General features: G+C 47.8%; 1 protein-coding gene across 2 annotated transcripts in view; it reads left to right on the forward strand.

The window, feature by feature from the left end:
• CNNM1 (cyclin and CBS domain divalent metal cation transport mediator 1) overlaps window positions 1–13,836 on the forward strand; it is a 67,398-nt gene extending 53,562 nt beyond the window's left edge. The window contains exons 8-11 of one of the 2 annotated variants that reach the window (XM_069566718.1): window positions 8,816–8,972; window positions 9,393–9,542; window positions 11,687–11,788; window positions 13,000–13,836. In XM_069566718.1, coding sequence (XP_069422819.1) covers window positions 8,816–8,972; window positions 9,393–9,542; window positions 11,687–11,788; window positions 13,000–13,079 — 489 coding nt within the window. In that variant the 3' untranslated portion in view covers window positions 13,080–13,836. The remainder of the gene's footprint in view (window positions 1–8,815; window positions 8,973–9,392; window positions 9,543–11,686; window positions 11,789–12,999) is intronic. The other variant, XM_069566719.1, reaches the window with a different exon arrangement.
• The last annotated feature ends 2,037 nt before the right edge of the window (window positions 13,837–15,873 follow it).

Consider the following 15,873-nt stretch of genomic DNA (forward strand, 5'->3'; position numbering starts at 1 on the left):
GAAATCCCATGGACAGAGGAGCCTGGCAGGCTACAGTCCATAAGGTCACAAAAGAGTTGGTCACAACTTAGGGACTAATCAACAACAGCAATATAGTAGTGTATAGTGGCTTCCCAGGTGCCTCCATGCATGCTCAATGGTGTTCGGCTCGTTGTGACCCCACGGACTCTAGTCCACCAGACTCTTCTTTCTGTGGGGATTCCCAGGCAAGAATGCTGGAGTGGGTTGCCATTTCCTCCTCCAGGGGATCCTCCTGACCCAGGGATTAAACCCACATCTCCTGCACCTACTGCATTGGCAGGCAGATTCTTAGCCACTGAGCCACATGGGAATCCCAGCTATGATCTTACATATGTATAAGGTTTCACATATTATTATCTAGAAATCTAAAACACAATGCAGTCTGTTATGTTAGCTGAAAATATTTGTAGTAATTATCATACCACCTTGCCCTGCCACTGAGCTATTTGAAGAGAATCCCTTTGCAAGTATGAGAGAGGCAGCAATGCTTATCACCTTGTAATTAAGAAAAGCTGTTTCTTCATACCACTCATTGAGTTTAATACTAGACAAACATATTCTGTTTCCTCCTTTCTCTTGCTTTGATAGGTTTTATTTTGTTGGTTTTGTTTGCTAGCATTCCACAAATCACTACACACTTGGCCTGAGATCAGAAGGGAACCCATTTACCTGAGTCCAACTAAACACCCAGCGTGCTCACTTGGTGACTGTCATCCCGGTTGCAGGCCGGATGATGGTGGCTGAATCACAAAGGTCGGAAAAGGTCCTTTCCTTCTGTTCAGAACACTCACCTGATACTTTGAGGGTGGTGTGTGCTGACTGGCTTTCTGTGTTCCATGACTCTGTAGACACCCTGAACTAAAATACACATCGTCGATAAAAGTAACCGTGGAGAGTTACCAGAGGAGGGCCTGTACCTGTGGAGTGGGCTGGGGTAATGACTGTTGGTGGCGTGCCCTGTGTCATGCACTTTAAGTCCTTGATCTGAATTATCCACTTAGTCCCACAGCCACCTTAAGAGGTAGGTACTCTGTAATCCCCACTTTATAGATGAAGTAGGAGCTTGTGGGGGGCTTCCCAGGTGGTCATAGTGGTAAAGAACTCACCTGCCAATGCAGGAGACATAAGAGATGCCGGTTGGATCCCTGGGTCAGGATGATCCCCTGGAGATGGAAATGGCAACTCACTCCAGTATTCTTGCCTGGGAAATCCCATAGATAGAGGAGCCAGGCAAGCTACAGTCCATGGGGTCACAAAGAGTCAGACACAACTGAAGTGACTCAGCACACATATACGTGGGAGTTTGAGGAGTCTAAGTTCTCATAGCTGGGAAGTGGGAGAACCAAGCTGCAAGATTAAGTCTCTCTGTCTCCAGAGTCCAAGCCCTCAAGTCGCTGGGCTTTGAGAGAGTTCAGGGAAATCAGAGCTGATGGAGCCAGGGGAAAGTGCTTTAGTAGAGAATCCAACAGTATGCATGGTATCGTGACAGTGAGGTTGAACCTCAGAAAACCACAGCCCACGATTCTCCTCCCTCTTGCCTCCAGCCCTGAAACCCTGTAACTGTAGACCGTCCTCAGAAGTGGGGTAAGAAAAAGTGGGAGGAGAGAAATTCTGCTGTGCTAACTCAGTGGTTGGTAGTACTGGGCACGTGGTTTGTGGGAAAAGAAATTGAATGTCATGATATGAGTCAGTAGCTCAACAGGTGTCTATGGACTCCTTGCTTGTGCTCAGCACTGCCTAGGCATCGACAAGATACTGTGGTCAACAAGTCTGCAAGTTCCTGCTTTTTTAGAGCTTCCAGGCTCATAGGAGGAGAAAGGTGATAAACAAGTAACCACATCAGTAACCTAGGTTATTTAGGAGAGTGATGAAGGCTCTGAAGGAAATAAATCAGACCATGGGATAAACAGTGCCTGGGCAGAGTTGGCAAGGAGGCTGCTTTAGAAATGGTTATTAGAGCAGGCTGAGAAAAGGACATTTTCTGTTGGGACCTGGAAGGGGCTGTGGAGAGAATGTTCAAGATAGAAATGACAGAGGCAGGGAAGAGTTTGGTGGTCCGAGGATATTTGGCCTGGCGCATTATGTGCAGACAGAGGCTGACGTGAGTTGGGAATAGAGTGTGGGTAGCAGTGTTATCTGGCTTCTTTAGGCCAGAGCACAGGGTCTGGATTCTGTTTTAAGTGCATTGGGAATTTTTGTTCAATTCATTTCTCAGGTCTTTCCACTTGTCTTAGTCTATTTTAGCTGTTATAACAATTACCGTAGACTGGGCGACTCAGACCACCAACATTTATTTCTCACAGTTCTTGGAATCTCGATCTCCAAGTTCAAGGTGCTGGTCAATCCAGGTGGTATCTGGTGAGTCCAGTTCATGGTTTGAAAATGGCTGTCTTCTCCGTATATCCTCATATGGTGGGAAGGAGCAGGGAGATGGGGAAACAGAGCAAGCAGGCTTCCTTCTTATAAGGGCACCAATCACATTCATGAGGGCTCTCTGCTCATGACCTAACTACCTCCAAGGCTCTACCTCCTAACGCCATCACCTTGGAAGTTAGAATTTCAGCATATGAGTTATGGAGGAACACAAACATCTAGTCCATAACACCATTTGTATCATAAGTCGAGAAAATCCATATGAGGCTTTGGAGAGAAAAGTGAAGATTTTGAGGTGTCATGTTTAATGAGCAACTATGATAAGCCCAGAGTTTTCTGAAACATCTCTGGGAGTGCACAGCTTGGAGAGCACTTTTAGGAGATGGATTTGGCTATTCCTCAAAATGGAATGTGTTAGGATGAATACTCAACACTAAGTTTGTAAGGATTTTCCTAAAACTTACAATTGATCTTACATATCTCATGTATCCACTCCTAAAAATGAATGGAACATTCTATAAATAACAAGGAACATAAAAGGAAAGTCTCTTTCCTGACAGTGAGCCAGTGGCGTGCTGAGAACTCCAAACCCGAGGTCAATTCTCACATACAGGTGTTATCCTTGATCTCAGGCCAGAGGGCTGTGCTGTGACTGGGGCAGCAGGGCATCACTGCACATGGTCCTTTTGTCTACCTAGATACTTTGAAATTGAGAAAGCTACATGTCAGAAGTAGAAGTTTAGGGAAGGCTAGAAACCTAGTAAAGTATTATTCAGAAATCTCTTTAAACTTGTGGTTCAAGTCACTTAAAAACTTCAATTGCAATGGGTTGTTCTACAGAAGGGAACATTGTAAGTTCAAGCTCTTGTTTAACATAAGGATTTGATTTTTCTGATTTGTTTTTTAATATAAGTTAAGATGACATTTTTCTCCTGACTGAATGGACTTTTAGGGCCATGTTCAGGTTGCTCTTTTACTCACCTCCTCAAACCCACCTTTTTTTTTAATATGAAGAGAGTTTTTGAAAAAGCTCAGGGGTGATTTCACTGGCAAAAGCCCCTGTGACTGGCTGCAGAGGCTTTTCCTGTCCAACAGACTAAATTCTAGAACTGTTCATTAAGTCCAGGAGTAATTTGAGTTCAATATAAAATTAGAAAGAAAGGTATATCCAATATCCAGTGAGTATCTGGGGAAGGTATTAAAGCCACGATTGTGTCTGTGTTTGTTTGTGTTTGTGTGTGTGTGTGTGCTCAGTTGCTTCAGTCATATCCGACTCTTTGTGACGCTATGGACTGTAGCCCACCAGGCTTCTCTGACCATGGGATTATCCAAGCAAGAATATTGGAGTGGGTTGCCATGCCATCCTCCAGGAGACTGACCCATCGACCCAACCCAGGGATGGAATCCTTGTCTCCTAAGTCTCCTGCAGTGCAAGCGGATTTTTTACCACTGGGCCACCGGGGAAGCCCCAAAGCCATGATTAATAGGAGTTAATAAGTTATGAAGATACCAAAGAATCTTTCAGTTCACTTCAGTCCAGTCGCTCAGTCGTGTCCGACTCTTTGCGACCCTATGAACTGCGATTGCAGCTGCACGCCAGGCCTCCCTGTCCATTGAAATTCTTTAATGTATTCCATAAATATTAATATCATCTTTAAATTAAGAACATTTGGCAGATGTTGTATAGTGAATTGTGTAACCATGGCCAAGATGCCCCATCACCATCTGGAGGCAGAATCTCTAAATTGCAAAATTGTGTTTTGAGGGATGAATTTCTGTTGCTGTTTAGTCGCTAAGTTGTGTCCAACTCTTCTGTGACTCCATGGACTGTAGCCCGCCAGGCGCTACTGTCTATGGGATTTCCCAGGCAAGACTACTGGTGTGGGTTGCCATTTCCTTCACCAGGGGATCTTCCTGACCTGGGATTGAACCCTCATCTCGAGCACTGGCAGGTGGATACTTTACCAATGAGCTATCGGGGAAGCCCTTGAGGGATGAATAAACCACCCGAGAGTTGAAAATGTAAGCAGAACATCATAAGAGGATTAGAAACATCACTCTAGCTGAAAAGTGAACTTCTAGACGCATTGACTGCTAAGTCAAAATGTCCCAAGGTGAAGGTGAAGTCGATCAGTCGTGTCCGACTCTTTGCGACCCTGTGGACTGTAACCTACTAGACTTCTCCGTCCGTGGGAATACTGGAGTGGATCGCCATTTCCTTCTCCAGGGGATCTTCCGGACCCAGGGATCGAACCCAGGTCTCCCGCATTGGAGGCAGACGCTTTAACCTCTGAGCCACCAGGGAAGCCCTAAAAGGGTACCCTTAACTCCTGTTAGTTTCAAGATCAACTGATCTCCATTTCTTTTGTAATTTAGAGGACACTTGAGTGGTCATGTATGGATGTGAGAGTTGGACTGTGAAGAAAGATGAGCGCTGAAGAATTGATGCTTTTGAACTGTGGTGCTGGAGAAGACTCTTGCGAGTCCCTCGGACTGCAAGGAGATCCAACCAGTCCATTCTAAAGGAGACCAGTCCTGGGTGTTCATTGGAAGGACTGATGCTGAGGCTAAAACTCGAATACTTGAGCCACCTCATGTGAAGAGTTGACTCATTGGGAAAGACCCTGATACTGGGAGGGATTGGGGGCAGGAGGAGAAGGGGACCACAGAGGATGAGATGGCTGGATGGCATCACTGACTCGATGGACATGAGTTTGGGTGAACTCCGGGAGTTGGTGCTGGACAGGGAGGCCTGGCGTGCTGCAATTCATGGGGTCGCAACGAGCTGGGCATGACAGAGTGGCTGAACTGAACTGAACTGAACTGAGCTCTTAATTGGCTAGAGTAAAAGACAACTTGAAGTCAAGCTATTGCTAAGAAATGGTAGCTACAGTAGTGAAAAGAGAATAAGAACATGATGTCCTTTGAACAGTGGTTTCATTCGCTTGGTGCCAATCAGTATTTGGTAAGCAGTTAATGATGGTTCTAGGCACCATGAGCTGTACTCAAGAAATAGAATTGGGGAAAAGAACCATAAGTCAAATGACAGTGACCAATGCAGGGTAGTATCTAACTGATTATGAAATCATATGACACTTTATTTTAAGCGCTGTATTGGCTGGAGAAAGCACTGGACCTTTAAGAATTAGGAAAGAATAAAAGGCGAGTGAAGGCAAGGCCAAGAGGGAGAAGGAAGGAAAGGGTATGGAAGGCAAGTGAACATGGTGCACTCAAGGAATGTAAAAGAGGGGCTGAGCCGGACCAGTGATTCTGTGCTAGCAAGCAGTGGGACACTGTGGCCATGCAAGGCTGGACTGTCAAAACTGGGCAGAGCTATTTAGTTGATCTGCTGGACCGTCAGTGTCTGATACAGAATCCAGTGGCCATATGTGGCTGTTGAGCACATGAAATGTGGCTCATCCAAACTGAGGTTTGCTAGAATGTAAAATACATATTGGATTCCAAAGACTTCATACAAAGAAGAATGTAAGATTCCTCATTAATTATTTTATATTGGTGACAAATTGAAGTGAAGCTATTTTGGATATGTTAAGTTAAATGAAAAATAGAAAATTAATTTCACCTGTTTGCTTTTACTTTTTCTAAAATGTGACAACTAGAGAATTTTAAATTACCTATGTGGGGGTTTCCTTACTGATCCAGTGGTTAAGACTCTGTGCTTCCAATGCAGGAGGCATGGTTTCAATTCTTGGTCAGGCAGCTTAGATCCCACATGCTGCTCAGCCAAAAAAATTTTACCTAGGTGATCTCACATTATATTTTTCTTGGATAGTACTGTGCTAGGTAGAAAAGGCTTCACAGGTGAACAGGAGGAGGGGAACTGACAAAAAGTGATGCTTGGATCTAGAAGTGCATCTGGGGAGATTTCCTGAATACATTTGGCTAGTGCCTTCTCAAATTTCTTTTAAGGTGACACTTTTGACGCAGATGGTAAAAAATCCACCTGCAATGTGGGAGACCTGGGTTCAATCCCTGGGTTGGGAAGATCCCCTGGAGAAGGGAACAGCTACCCACTCCAGTATTCTGGCCTGGACAATTCCATGGACAGAAGAGCCTGGCAGGCAACAGTCCATGGAGTGGCAAAGAGCCAGACACAACTGAGCAACTGTCATTTTTGTTGACGTCGTATTTGTTTGTGACTTTTCTAACTTAAAAGAGAAGCATTGTGAAAGCAAGGCTGTGAGATCCCTAGAACAGGTAACCAAGGCATTGCCCAATGCCTTTGTCTTGAATAGGCCGTGTGTTTCACACCATAGTTTTTAGGCAAAGAATCATTTGGTCTTTAACTAAAAGTGAAAAAGTAAAAGTGTTAGTTATTCAGTCATGTCCAACTCTTTGGGACCCCCATGGACTATATGTAGCCTTCCAGGCTCCTCTGCCCACGTAATTCTCCAGGCAAGAATACTAGAGTGGGCAGCCATCCCCTTCTCCAGATCTTTCTGACCCAGGGATTGATCCCAGGTCTCCTGCATTGCAGGCAGATTCTTTACCATCTGAGTCACCAGGGAACTAAACTGGAAGCCAAATCTAAACTAACTAGTTGAAAGAACCCAAATAGAATAATATCAAGTGCTTTGTTGGGCTTACCAAGTCATTTAGGACATTTTCCTGTCGTTTAAGCCAGGAGAACCTTCAAGACTCCAAAGAAAGCTTCACCTTTAGAAACCCATGGTAACATCAGAAGACTAAGTTTTGATAATAACCTTGGCTCAGACCATGTATCACACTTCTCTTCAGTCATTTGATGCCTGCTACTGCTGCTGCTGCTAAGTTGATTCAGTAGTGTCTGACTCTGTGTGACCCCACCAGGGTCCCCCGTCCCTGGGATTCTCCAGGCAAGAACACTGGAGTGGGTTGCCATTTCCTTCTCCAATGCATAAAAGTAAAAGTGAAATCGCTCAGTCGTGTCCGACTCTTGGCGACCCCATGGACCCTCCATCCATGGGATTTTCCAGGCAAGAGTACTGGAGTGGGTTGCCATTGCCTTCTCCCATCTGATGCCTATGGACCCCCAAAATAACATAGCAATTTTGGAGGGACTTCCCCTAAAGTTTTGTGAAAGGCAGCCTAATGCAGCTAGGTGCGTTTATAATGTACAGAGGTGAGCTCAGAGGCTTTCCCCTGGACAGCAAGAGTAAAGGCCCTTTAAACTGAAATGACCAGATTGCAAGGGCAGATCCTGCCCATTATCAGACCCTGGAGTTTCTCCTCAGAGAACTTGGAGTTCTACAGTCCCACCTCGCCTTCCATCTCCCTGGCCCCTGAGGATGAATAGCACTTTCCCAAGCAGAATGCACATCTCAGGGCTGGAACTCTGAAGGCTTGCTAACTGTTAAACCTTAGGCAAATCCCCAACCTTCCTGAACTTCATTTCCTTATTTGTAAAATGGGCATCACAGGACCTCTCATGGTTACCCCCTTGCAGCCATGGTGCCTAAAGGAGATAACGCATTCCTGAGTGCTCTGTAAGCCATAATGCACTGAATGGATGGAAGGTTTTATTCTCATATTCCAATGTCAGTCTGCAAAAGCAAACTCTTCTGCATAACATTAGCACTAGAGCCTTCACCAACATCTGAAAATCAAATCATCAGTTCCATCTCTTTAGTATATTTATAGCATTTCCAGTAATATATAGGATTTCCAAAAATAAATAATTCAATGATGTTTTAAATAAAAAGTTGAGATTACAAGCCAGTTTGGTGCAAATACTATCAGGCATGAGTTTGTTACTGCAAATAAATAAATTTGTGAGCTTCCTGTCATAAAAGGAAAAAAAGGAAACCTAGTGGATATTTGAGTCCTCATTCAATATAAGGAAGTTTACAATGCATCTACAGAAAGGAGCTTCTTCCTGGCACTACTTTCTTGAAGGATTTATCAAATGGATTCCTATATGATTATGGAAGGCATTAGAAAAAACAGTAGTAATAAATTGACTTCATCTGTAGCTTTGCCAAAGTTTATGTTCTTCATATGGAGGTTTCTTATTTCAGCCTCTACACAAGGTGGGGATCTTGTTCCTGCTGAGTCCCCATTGACTGCCCTTTAGGCAGAGGAGGGCCCTTGGCAACAACATAAGCCTGTGTTTTAAACCTCTCCGTGGGGAACCGCCTGCCAACTGAAGGGCCTTCCATCCTCTCCTGGGTCTCAGGAGAAGGTTCCTCGAGGTGTAAGAGTCCAGAGCCAATAAAAATGAACAGAAGAACGCTGGTGGCAAAGGAGTTCCCTCTTTGCCCCTTAACTTCTGGGCTCCAGAACATGGATCCCAGACCACCAAGGCCAAAGGTTCCAAAGCACCTTAGTGGGGGTGCTTCTGAGCTCAGGAAGGTGAGCCAGGTCCAGGGAGGGCTCTGCCCAGCTTCTGACCTCGACCCACCTCTCTGCCTCCGTCTTCCAGATCACACGGCAGCAGTACCAGAACGCGCTCACCGCCTGCCACATGGAAAGCTCACCCCAGTCCCCCGACATGGAGGCCTCCACGACCCGGGGCACACCCCAGACTCCTAAGGATGACCCTGCTGCCACCCTCCTGAGCCACAGGAGCAGCCTGCCGTGTAAGCGGGTTGGAGGTGATGAGCCAGGCCGCTGTGGGGTGGGGACGGCCCGCCTCCCTCCTCGGCCCCGCCTCCCTCCTCGGCCCCGCCTCCCTCCTCGGCCCCGCCTCCCTCCTCGGCCCCGCCTCCCTCCTCCGCCCCGCCTCCCTCCTCCGCCCCGCCTCCCTCCTCCGCCCCGCCTCCCTCCTCCGCCCCGCCTCCCTCCTCCGCCCCGCCTCCCTCCTCCGCCCCGCCTCCCCCCTCCGCCCCGCCTCCCCCCTCCGCCCCGCCTCCCCCCTCCGCCCCGCCTCCCCCCTCCGCCCCACCTCCCCTCCGCCCCACCTCCCCCCTCCGCCCCGGCCCAGAGCTGCAGTCTTGTCCTGGGGGGGCCCCCAGGTCTCCTCCAGAGCAGTGAGGTGACACACTTACTGTCCTCCCCAGGCAGCCGCTCAGATGGGCTGAGAAGCCCCGGCGAGGTCGTGTACCTGAGGATGGAGGAGATGGCCTTCACCCAGGAGGAAATGACCGACTTTGAGGAGCACAGCACGCAACAGCTCTCGCTGTCTCCTGCCGCTGTGCCCGCTAGAGCAGGTCAGGGAGGGAAACTGAGTCCCGTGGGAGTAAAGGGGGAAGGGGTCAAGGCCATTGGGTCCTGGTATGGCCCCAGGTGAGCCAGGTGAGGGAAGTCTAGGACCATAGCCCCCACGTAAAACTCCCCAGCTCCTTATGCTACCAGGGAGGGAACACTAAGGCTTACTGTGCCCCTCCCCGGCAACAGATCCGCGGTAGTTTATTCTCAGAACACTGTTAGCTAGGTTTCCCCCTGGATTCAGACCCTGGCTTCCCCATTTAGGAGTTCGGCAACTTTAGGCAAGTTACTCTAACCTAAGACTCGGTTCCCTTAGCTTAATAGATATCTTTCCTTCTGTATGTTGTTTTTTAGTCGTTCAGTCATGTCTGACGTTTTTGCATCCCTGGTGATGGACAGGGAGGTCTAGCGTGCTGCAATTCATGGGGTCGCAAAGAGTCGGACACGACTGAGCGACTGAACTGAACTGAACTGAACTGGACTGTAGCCCACCAGGGTCCTCTGACCATTGTATTTCCTAGGCAAGAATACTGGAGTGGGTTGCCGTTTCCTTTCCCAGGGGAACTTCCCGACCCAGAATCAAACTCACATCCCCTGCATTAGCAGACGGGTACTTTACCACTGAGCATCCAAGGAAACCCATTCTTCCTTATGTTAATAGATAAAAATCACGGTGGCTACTTCATGAAGTAGCTTTGAGTAGAAATGAAATAACATTTATAGGAGGGTGCATCACAGTACTGGTATTGTGCTCCCTAAATATTAGGAAGTTATTATTAGGCCTAATTTATAGATTAGGAAAGGCTTCCCTGGTGGCTCAAGACAGTATAGAATCCGCCCGCAATGCAGGAGTCCTGGGTTAAATCCCTGGGTTGGGAAGATCGCCTGAAGGAGGGCGTGACAACCCACTCCAATATTCTTGCCTGGAGAATCCCCATGTACCAAGGAGCCTGGCAGGTTACAGTCCTTGGGATTGCAAAGAGTCAGACACAAATGAGCAGTTGAGCACATAGATTAGGAAACTGAGGTCAGCCTTTGCTCTTACTGCTCTTCCTTTGAGTCCCTGAGACTAGCAGTAGTCTGTAGGATCTGTCCTGATCTCCGAGATCATAGCACCTCCTACAGAGACAATACTCCTGTCTTGACTGCAGTGTTGCTCCAAGCTCCCAGCGTCCCACCAGTCCTGAGATCCTTCTATGCTTGCCCCATCAAGCTAATCATCTCCATGTATTCTGCCGCCCCCCTACACCAACAACCCCAAAACCAGCACCCATCCCGCCTCCAGACCCGCCCCAGTCCACAAGTCTGAGATCCCCCAGGTCCAGAGCAGTGACCTGACAATTGCTCAGAGACTTTTGAAGTCAGTGAGACAACGTGTTTGAACTTGTGGCTAACTCAGAAAATCTAGGACATGCATAATCACAATTCCAGGACCTGAATTTAGAATGATGGTTTTTCTCCTGTGCACACTGATTTTAATAGCTAACACATGTAGCAAGAAGTTATATCAAAGGAATGAGAATAGAGGAGATGGGCCAGTCTTTGGAGATTATTCCAGTCCATCCTCCTCGTATGACACATGAGGGCCTACGCCTGGCGAAGGGAAATGACTTGCCCAGTCCACTCCACCATTTCCCTCCCCAATGAGATTCAGAGGCACTGGTGGTCAGGGCCTGGGTCCCTTTCCAGCTCTCAGATCTGGCAGTTCTCTGAATCCCCCCTGGGTTTGGTGGAAGAAGAGAGCACGAGCTTAGTTGTTATTGAGCCCTGTGATTTTCCAATGTCCATGCAAGGAGAGGAAGGTGAAGGTGACACCCGACCTGTCCTCCAGGGTGCTTCTTATCTGGCAGATACTGAGTGGAAATGGTCATGTTCTCGTCTCTGTCTGACCTAACAGTGCTTGGAGAGTTGGATTCCTGCTCCTCTTCTCTTGTTTCTTAGTTCCTTTTGTGGCTCTACAAAGCCTCTTGCTAAGTAATTAGAGCCTTTTTCTTCCTGGACATCCCTTCTATGTTACAGCCACCACTGCCTTGGCTCTGGTTTTGACCTTTCATCTGCCAAGGAACATTGACAAAAAACACCCTGCCTGGATCCCTGGGTGTTCAGGTGGAAAGGCTTGTGTTCTTTCTTCTTTTCTTTTTCTCAGCATCTGATAGTGAATGTTGTCATATCAACCTGGACACAGAGACCAGCCCCTGCAGCAGCGACTTGGAGGAAACCATGGGCAGGAAGTTGCTGAGAACCTTGAGTGAGTACTTCTTTACCAGGATGAAAACCACCCACCAGCTGGTTAGTATGAAAAACATGCTAGGATCTTACTCCTGAAGGAGAAACCATTGACTCCTTTTGGGAAGCCAAATGAGGTACAATTGTGGAAACCTGTAATGGGGTTTGGGCAGGCACAGCACCCTTGATAGTTTGGGCATCAGTCCCATTCAATGGGTAGTTGTCTAGGGCAGGAGTCTGTAAACCATGGCCGCAGATCAAATCCTGACCTCCTCCCCTGCCCATTCCTATAAAAAATAAGGAGGCTCCCTGTGGCTCAGACAGTAAAGAATCTGCCTGCAATGTGGGAGACCTGGGTTCGATCCCTGGGTTGGGAAGATCCCCTGGAGAAGGGAATGGCAACCCACTCCAGTATTCTTGCCTAGAGAATTCCCTGGACAGAGGAGCCTGGGGGGCTACCGTCCATAGGGTCACAAAGAGTTAGACACGACTGAGCGACTAACACTTTCACTTTCACTTTATTGGATTATAGAACCCACTAGTCTTTGATGGCCACAATGGCAGAGTTGAGTAGTTGCAACAGGGACCAAATGGCCTGCAAAACCTAAAATACTTACAATCTGGTCTTTTAAAGAAAATTTGTGTTCAGGAAACTCAATAAAAAAGGAGAGCAGTATCGTCTGTGGAAGGAAGTCCATGGCCCGGAGAACAAGATGAAAAATACTCCTTTCCAAAAACAATGGAGCTGGGAACAGAGTACCCTTCCACCCCCACATACCCCATTGCAGAAGAGAGGTTGCCTCTGATCTAGAGAGTATAGGTCCCTGGGGATGGCTCCCAGCTACACCCACCACCTCTGGCTCAGGGACATCAAAGTCCATGAGGCCAGTCTTCTCTCTGAGGGTGTCTCGCAACCACTTGAGCTGGGGATGAGGAGGCATGCTCCTGGGACACCGTGTGGGCTTCGCTCAATCCCGTCCAGGAAATCTCCGATGTATTGGCACTAGTCTGGACGTGTGGCTTTTGGAGATGTCATCTCAGGTGAAAAGTGCATTCTAATCCTTCAAGATGTGCATATGCTGATATTAGCACCTGGAGACGATGCAGACTACTGCCAGCCTATCGAGGGCTTTGTCTCCATTCCTGCTTCTATTCTGAAGAGCGCTTGGGCCCCCGAGAGAGTACTCTTGTTCTCTCAGCCTTACAGATTGACCCTTAGAAATTGTTTTTCAGGTGGTCGAAAAAGGAAGAGGTCACCAGATGGAGAGAGAACCTCTGAGGAGAACTCCAACTTAACGCCTCTCATCACATGACAGGGCTGTTGGCATCCACTGGGGGCGTGAGATTCCAGAGCTCTGGGGAGAACCCATCCTCCCATCGTCTGCTTCTCCCCAAGGCCTCCCACTGGTGACAGAGCGAACTGCTTTCTTTACCACCTCTTCACCCCTCGCCGTCAGTGTGGCAGATTTTCTCTCATCGCCTCCAGTTTGACTCAGAGCCTTGCGGTGGCCGTGACGGAAGGAGCTGCCTCAGTGGAACATGCTAGAAGTGATCTCGTGCACAGCACAGTCTGGGACTGCAGAAGAAATGACCCCAGGCTGACAACGCCACTCTAGGACCCCTGATGCACTTCCTGTTCCTTGGTGCCCCTTGGCACCATATTTCATGCGTCCCTTAGATCAAAAGGTGCCACTGGCAGGTAGAACAAAGGAGGCTGGTGCGGCAGGCAAGAGGGTTAGTTCGGGAGACGCACCAAGAATTTCTGCAGAACACTAGAGCAGCGGGACTTAGTCATGTTGCCATGTGACGTCACAGGACAGAAAACTGTTGGTGACCAGTTTCCTGTTAGAAGAGCAGCAGCCTGGGAGTTGTGTCTCAGCTGGAATGGAAAGAATGTAAGGTGGAACCTCAAGTCACTCTTATTTCCCAGGGACACATCTGTTTTGGCTCCTGATTAGTAGTCATCAGTCCATCAGTAAACCTGCTCTGGAAGAGGAGGAGCAAGAAGAAGAGAAACCCATTTGGGAGCCAGAGATGGAACTTCAGGTTTTAAATTAAAAAAAAAAAAAATATATATATATATATGGAAAAGTTTTAGCCATGATAAACCAAAGAGTGCCCAGGTCAGCCAAGAAGGATGCAAGCTCTATGTGGTTTCAGTGTGTATTACACTGGAACATTGAAGAATCACTCTTCTTTTTTTGTCCATTCCCCCACCCCCACCCTTTTCTCCACTCCATCAAGTCAGCTGAGTGTACTTTATTCTGAGAATGTACCAGATCTCTGAATAAAGAACCAGAGAGAGCTGGTACATTCAACACCATTTTCACCTGATGTTGGGCTTCCCTTGTGGCTCAGCTGGTAAAGATATGCCTGCAATGCAGGAGACCTGGGTTCGATTCCTGGGTTAGGAAGATCCCCTAGAGAAGGGAAAGGATACTCACTCCAGTATTCTTGCCTGGAGAATTTCATGGACTGTGTAGTCCATGGGGTCGCAAAGAATCCAATGCGACTAAGCAACTTGAGCCCCACTTCACTTCACTTGGGACAGGTGCAATTCCAAGCGTAGCCACCAGATGGCAGAATGACTGCACAGACCTGCTTGAAGAGTAAACTGATCAGAAACCACAGAGCCAGCCTTATGAAAATGTGGAAGGAAGTGAAGGTTGTCTTTGGGACACCTGCATCCCTTTCTGATGTATATCCCACCCATTGGGTTCCGTCGACCAGGGATCCAGTGATCCAGTGCTCATCTCAAAACCATTCCCTAACTTTTCTCTGGGGATGTAATTCTCAGGCTTCCCTCATTTTCCTCCAAAACCATTACTCCCACCTCCCTATACCCATTCAATCAATAATCACATAGAGGGTGGAGAGACTGATAATTCCTCTGGGTTATTTGCATCTCGAAAGAAAATGCTTACCCACGGGAACATTTACCTCAGGGGTTCTTAACTTGGGGTCTGTCACTCCAGGGGGTCCATTGTTGGACTTCAGAGGGTCTATGAAACCCCTAACTGTCAGAATTTAGTGTCTGCCTTCTTATGTGTGTTTTCCAGAGGGCTAAAGCTTTCCTACGGTTCTCAAAGTTCTCAGACCCGCAAAGTATTAAAATCCACTATTTTAACTAGTGGAACTTTCAGCCCAGAGTTTCTGCAATGCAGAATGAAGTGAATACTGGGTAGTTTGAGACAGATTTTTAGTTGTAAATGGTCTTCCCAAGTGTCCATCAACTCGATGGCGAAAGCTGGCACCCACCAAGTGGTACTCGTCAGAAGTCCTTGGCATACCCTATGGTATTGTACAGCGTACACCCACGTAACTTAGTCCCCACCAAACCCCAGCAGGTGTCTAGGGGCACAGCATGTGGCAGTGGACTTTGCCTTTCTCAGCAGTGTATTACTGACTTCGCATCCTTTGCCTGGCCCTGCCTGAGGCTCAGCAGTGCATGACTTCTCGTAGATAACTCACAGCTACCACCCACCCCCAACACCTACCCTTGCCTGGTAGAAACAGCCAAAGTGTCAGCCCTCGGTGCTGGGTGCCTCTGACCCAAACTGGTGAGTGCTGTTCCAAACAAGGTCTGCAGTCACGCAGTCTTCTTGCCCAGCTGGCCACTGACCCAAGGGTTCTGCCTGGCTGGTCTTCCCTTCATTACCGCTTAGGCCACTGCTGCTGCTTCACACTTGTCTCTTTGCACAATCCCTAAGAAGCCTGTCACCACTCCTCCCCCTTTACCCTGCCCCATCCCAAGATTTTCTTCAGGTTAAAAAAAAAGAGGACTTTGAAATAAAGTATTTATGAAGGCTCAATACATTGTAAATAATTTTTGAATAAAATAAAAATCCTTTTCCTGGACTATCGCTGTTTTCTTTGCCCCCGCATCTCAGAGTTCCAAAGTGGTTTTCGTATGACATGTAGGGTGGGGTGGGGCACACACATAATTACCTTACCTAAGGGCCACTTTGGAGAAGGAAATGGCAACCCACTCCAGTGTTCCTGCCTGGAGAATCCCAGGGATGGGGGAGCCTGGTGGGCTGCCGTCTCTAGGGTTGCATAGAGCTGGACACGACTGAAGCGACTTAGCAGCAGCAGCAAGGGCCACTT

This window comes from Ovis canadensis, chromosome 22 (genome assembly GCF_042477335.2).
Source record: "Ovis canadensis isolate MfBH-ARS-UI-01 breed Bighorn chromosome 22, ARS-UI_OviCan_v2, whole genome shotgun sequence".
NCBI lineage: Eukaryota > Metazoa > Chordata > Mammalia > Artiodactyla > Bovidae > Ovis > Ovis canadensis.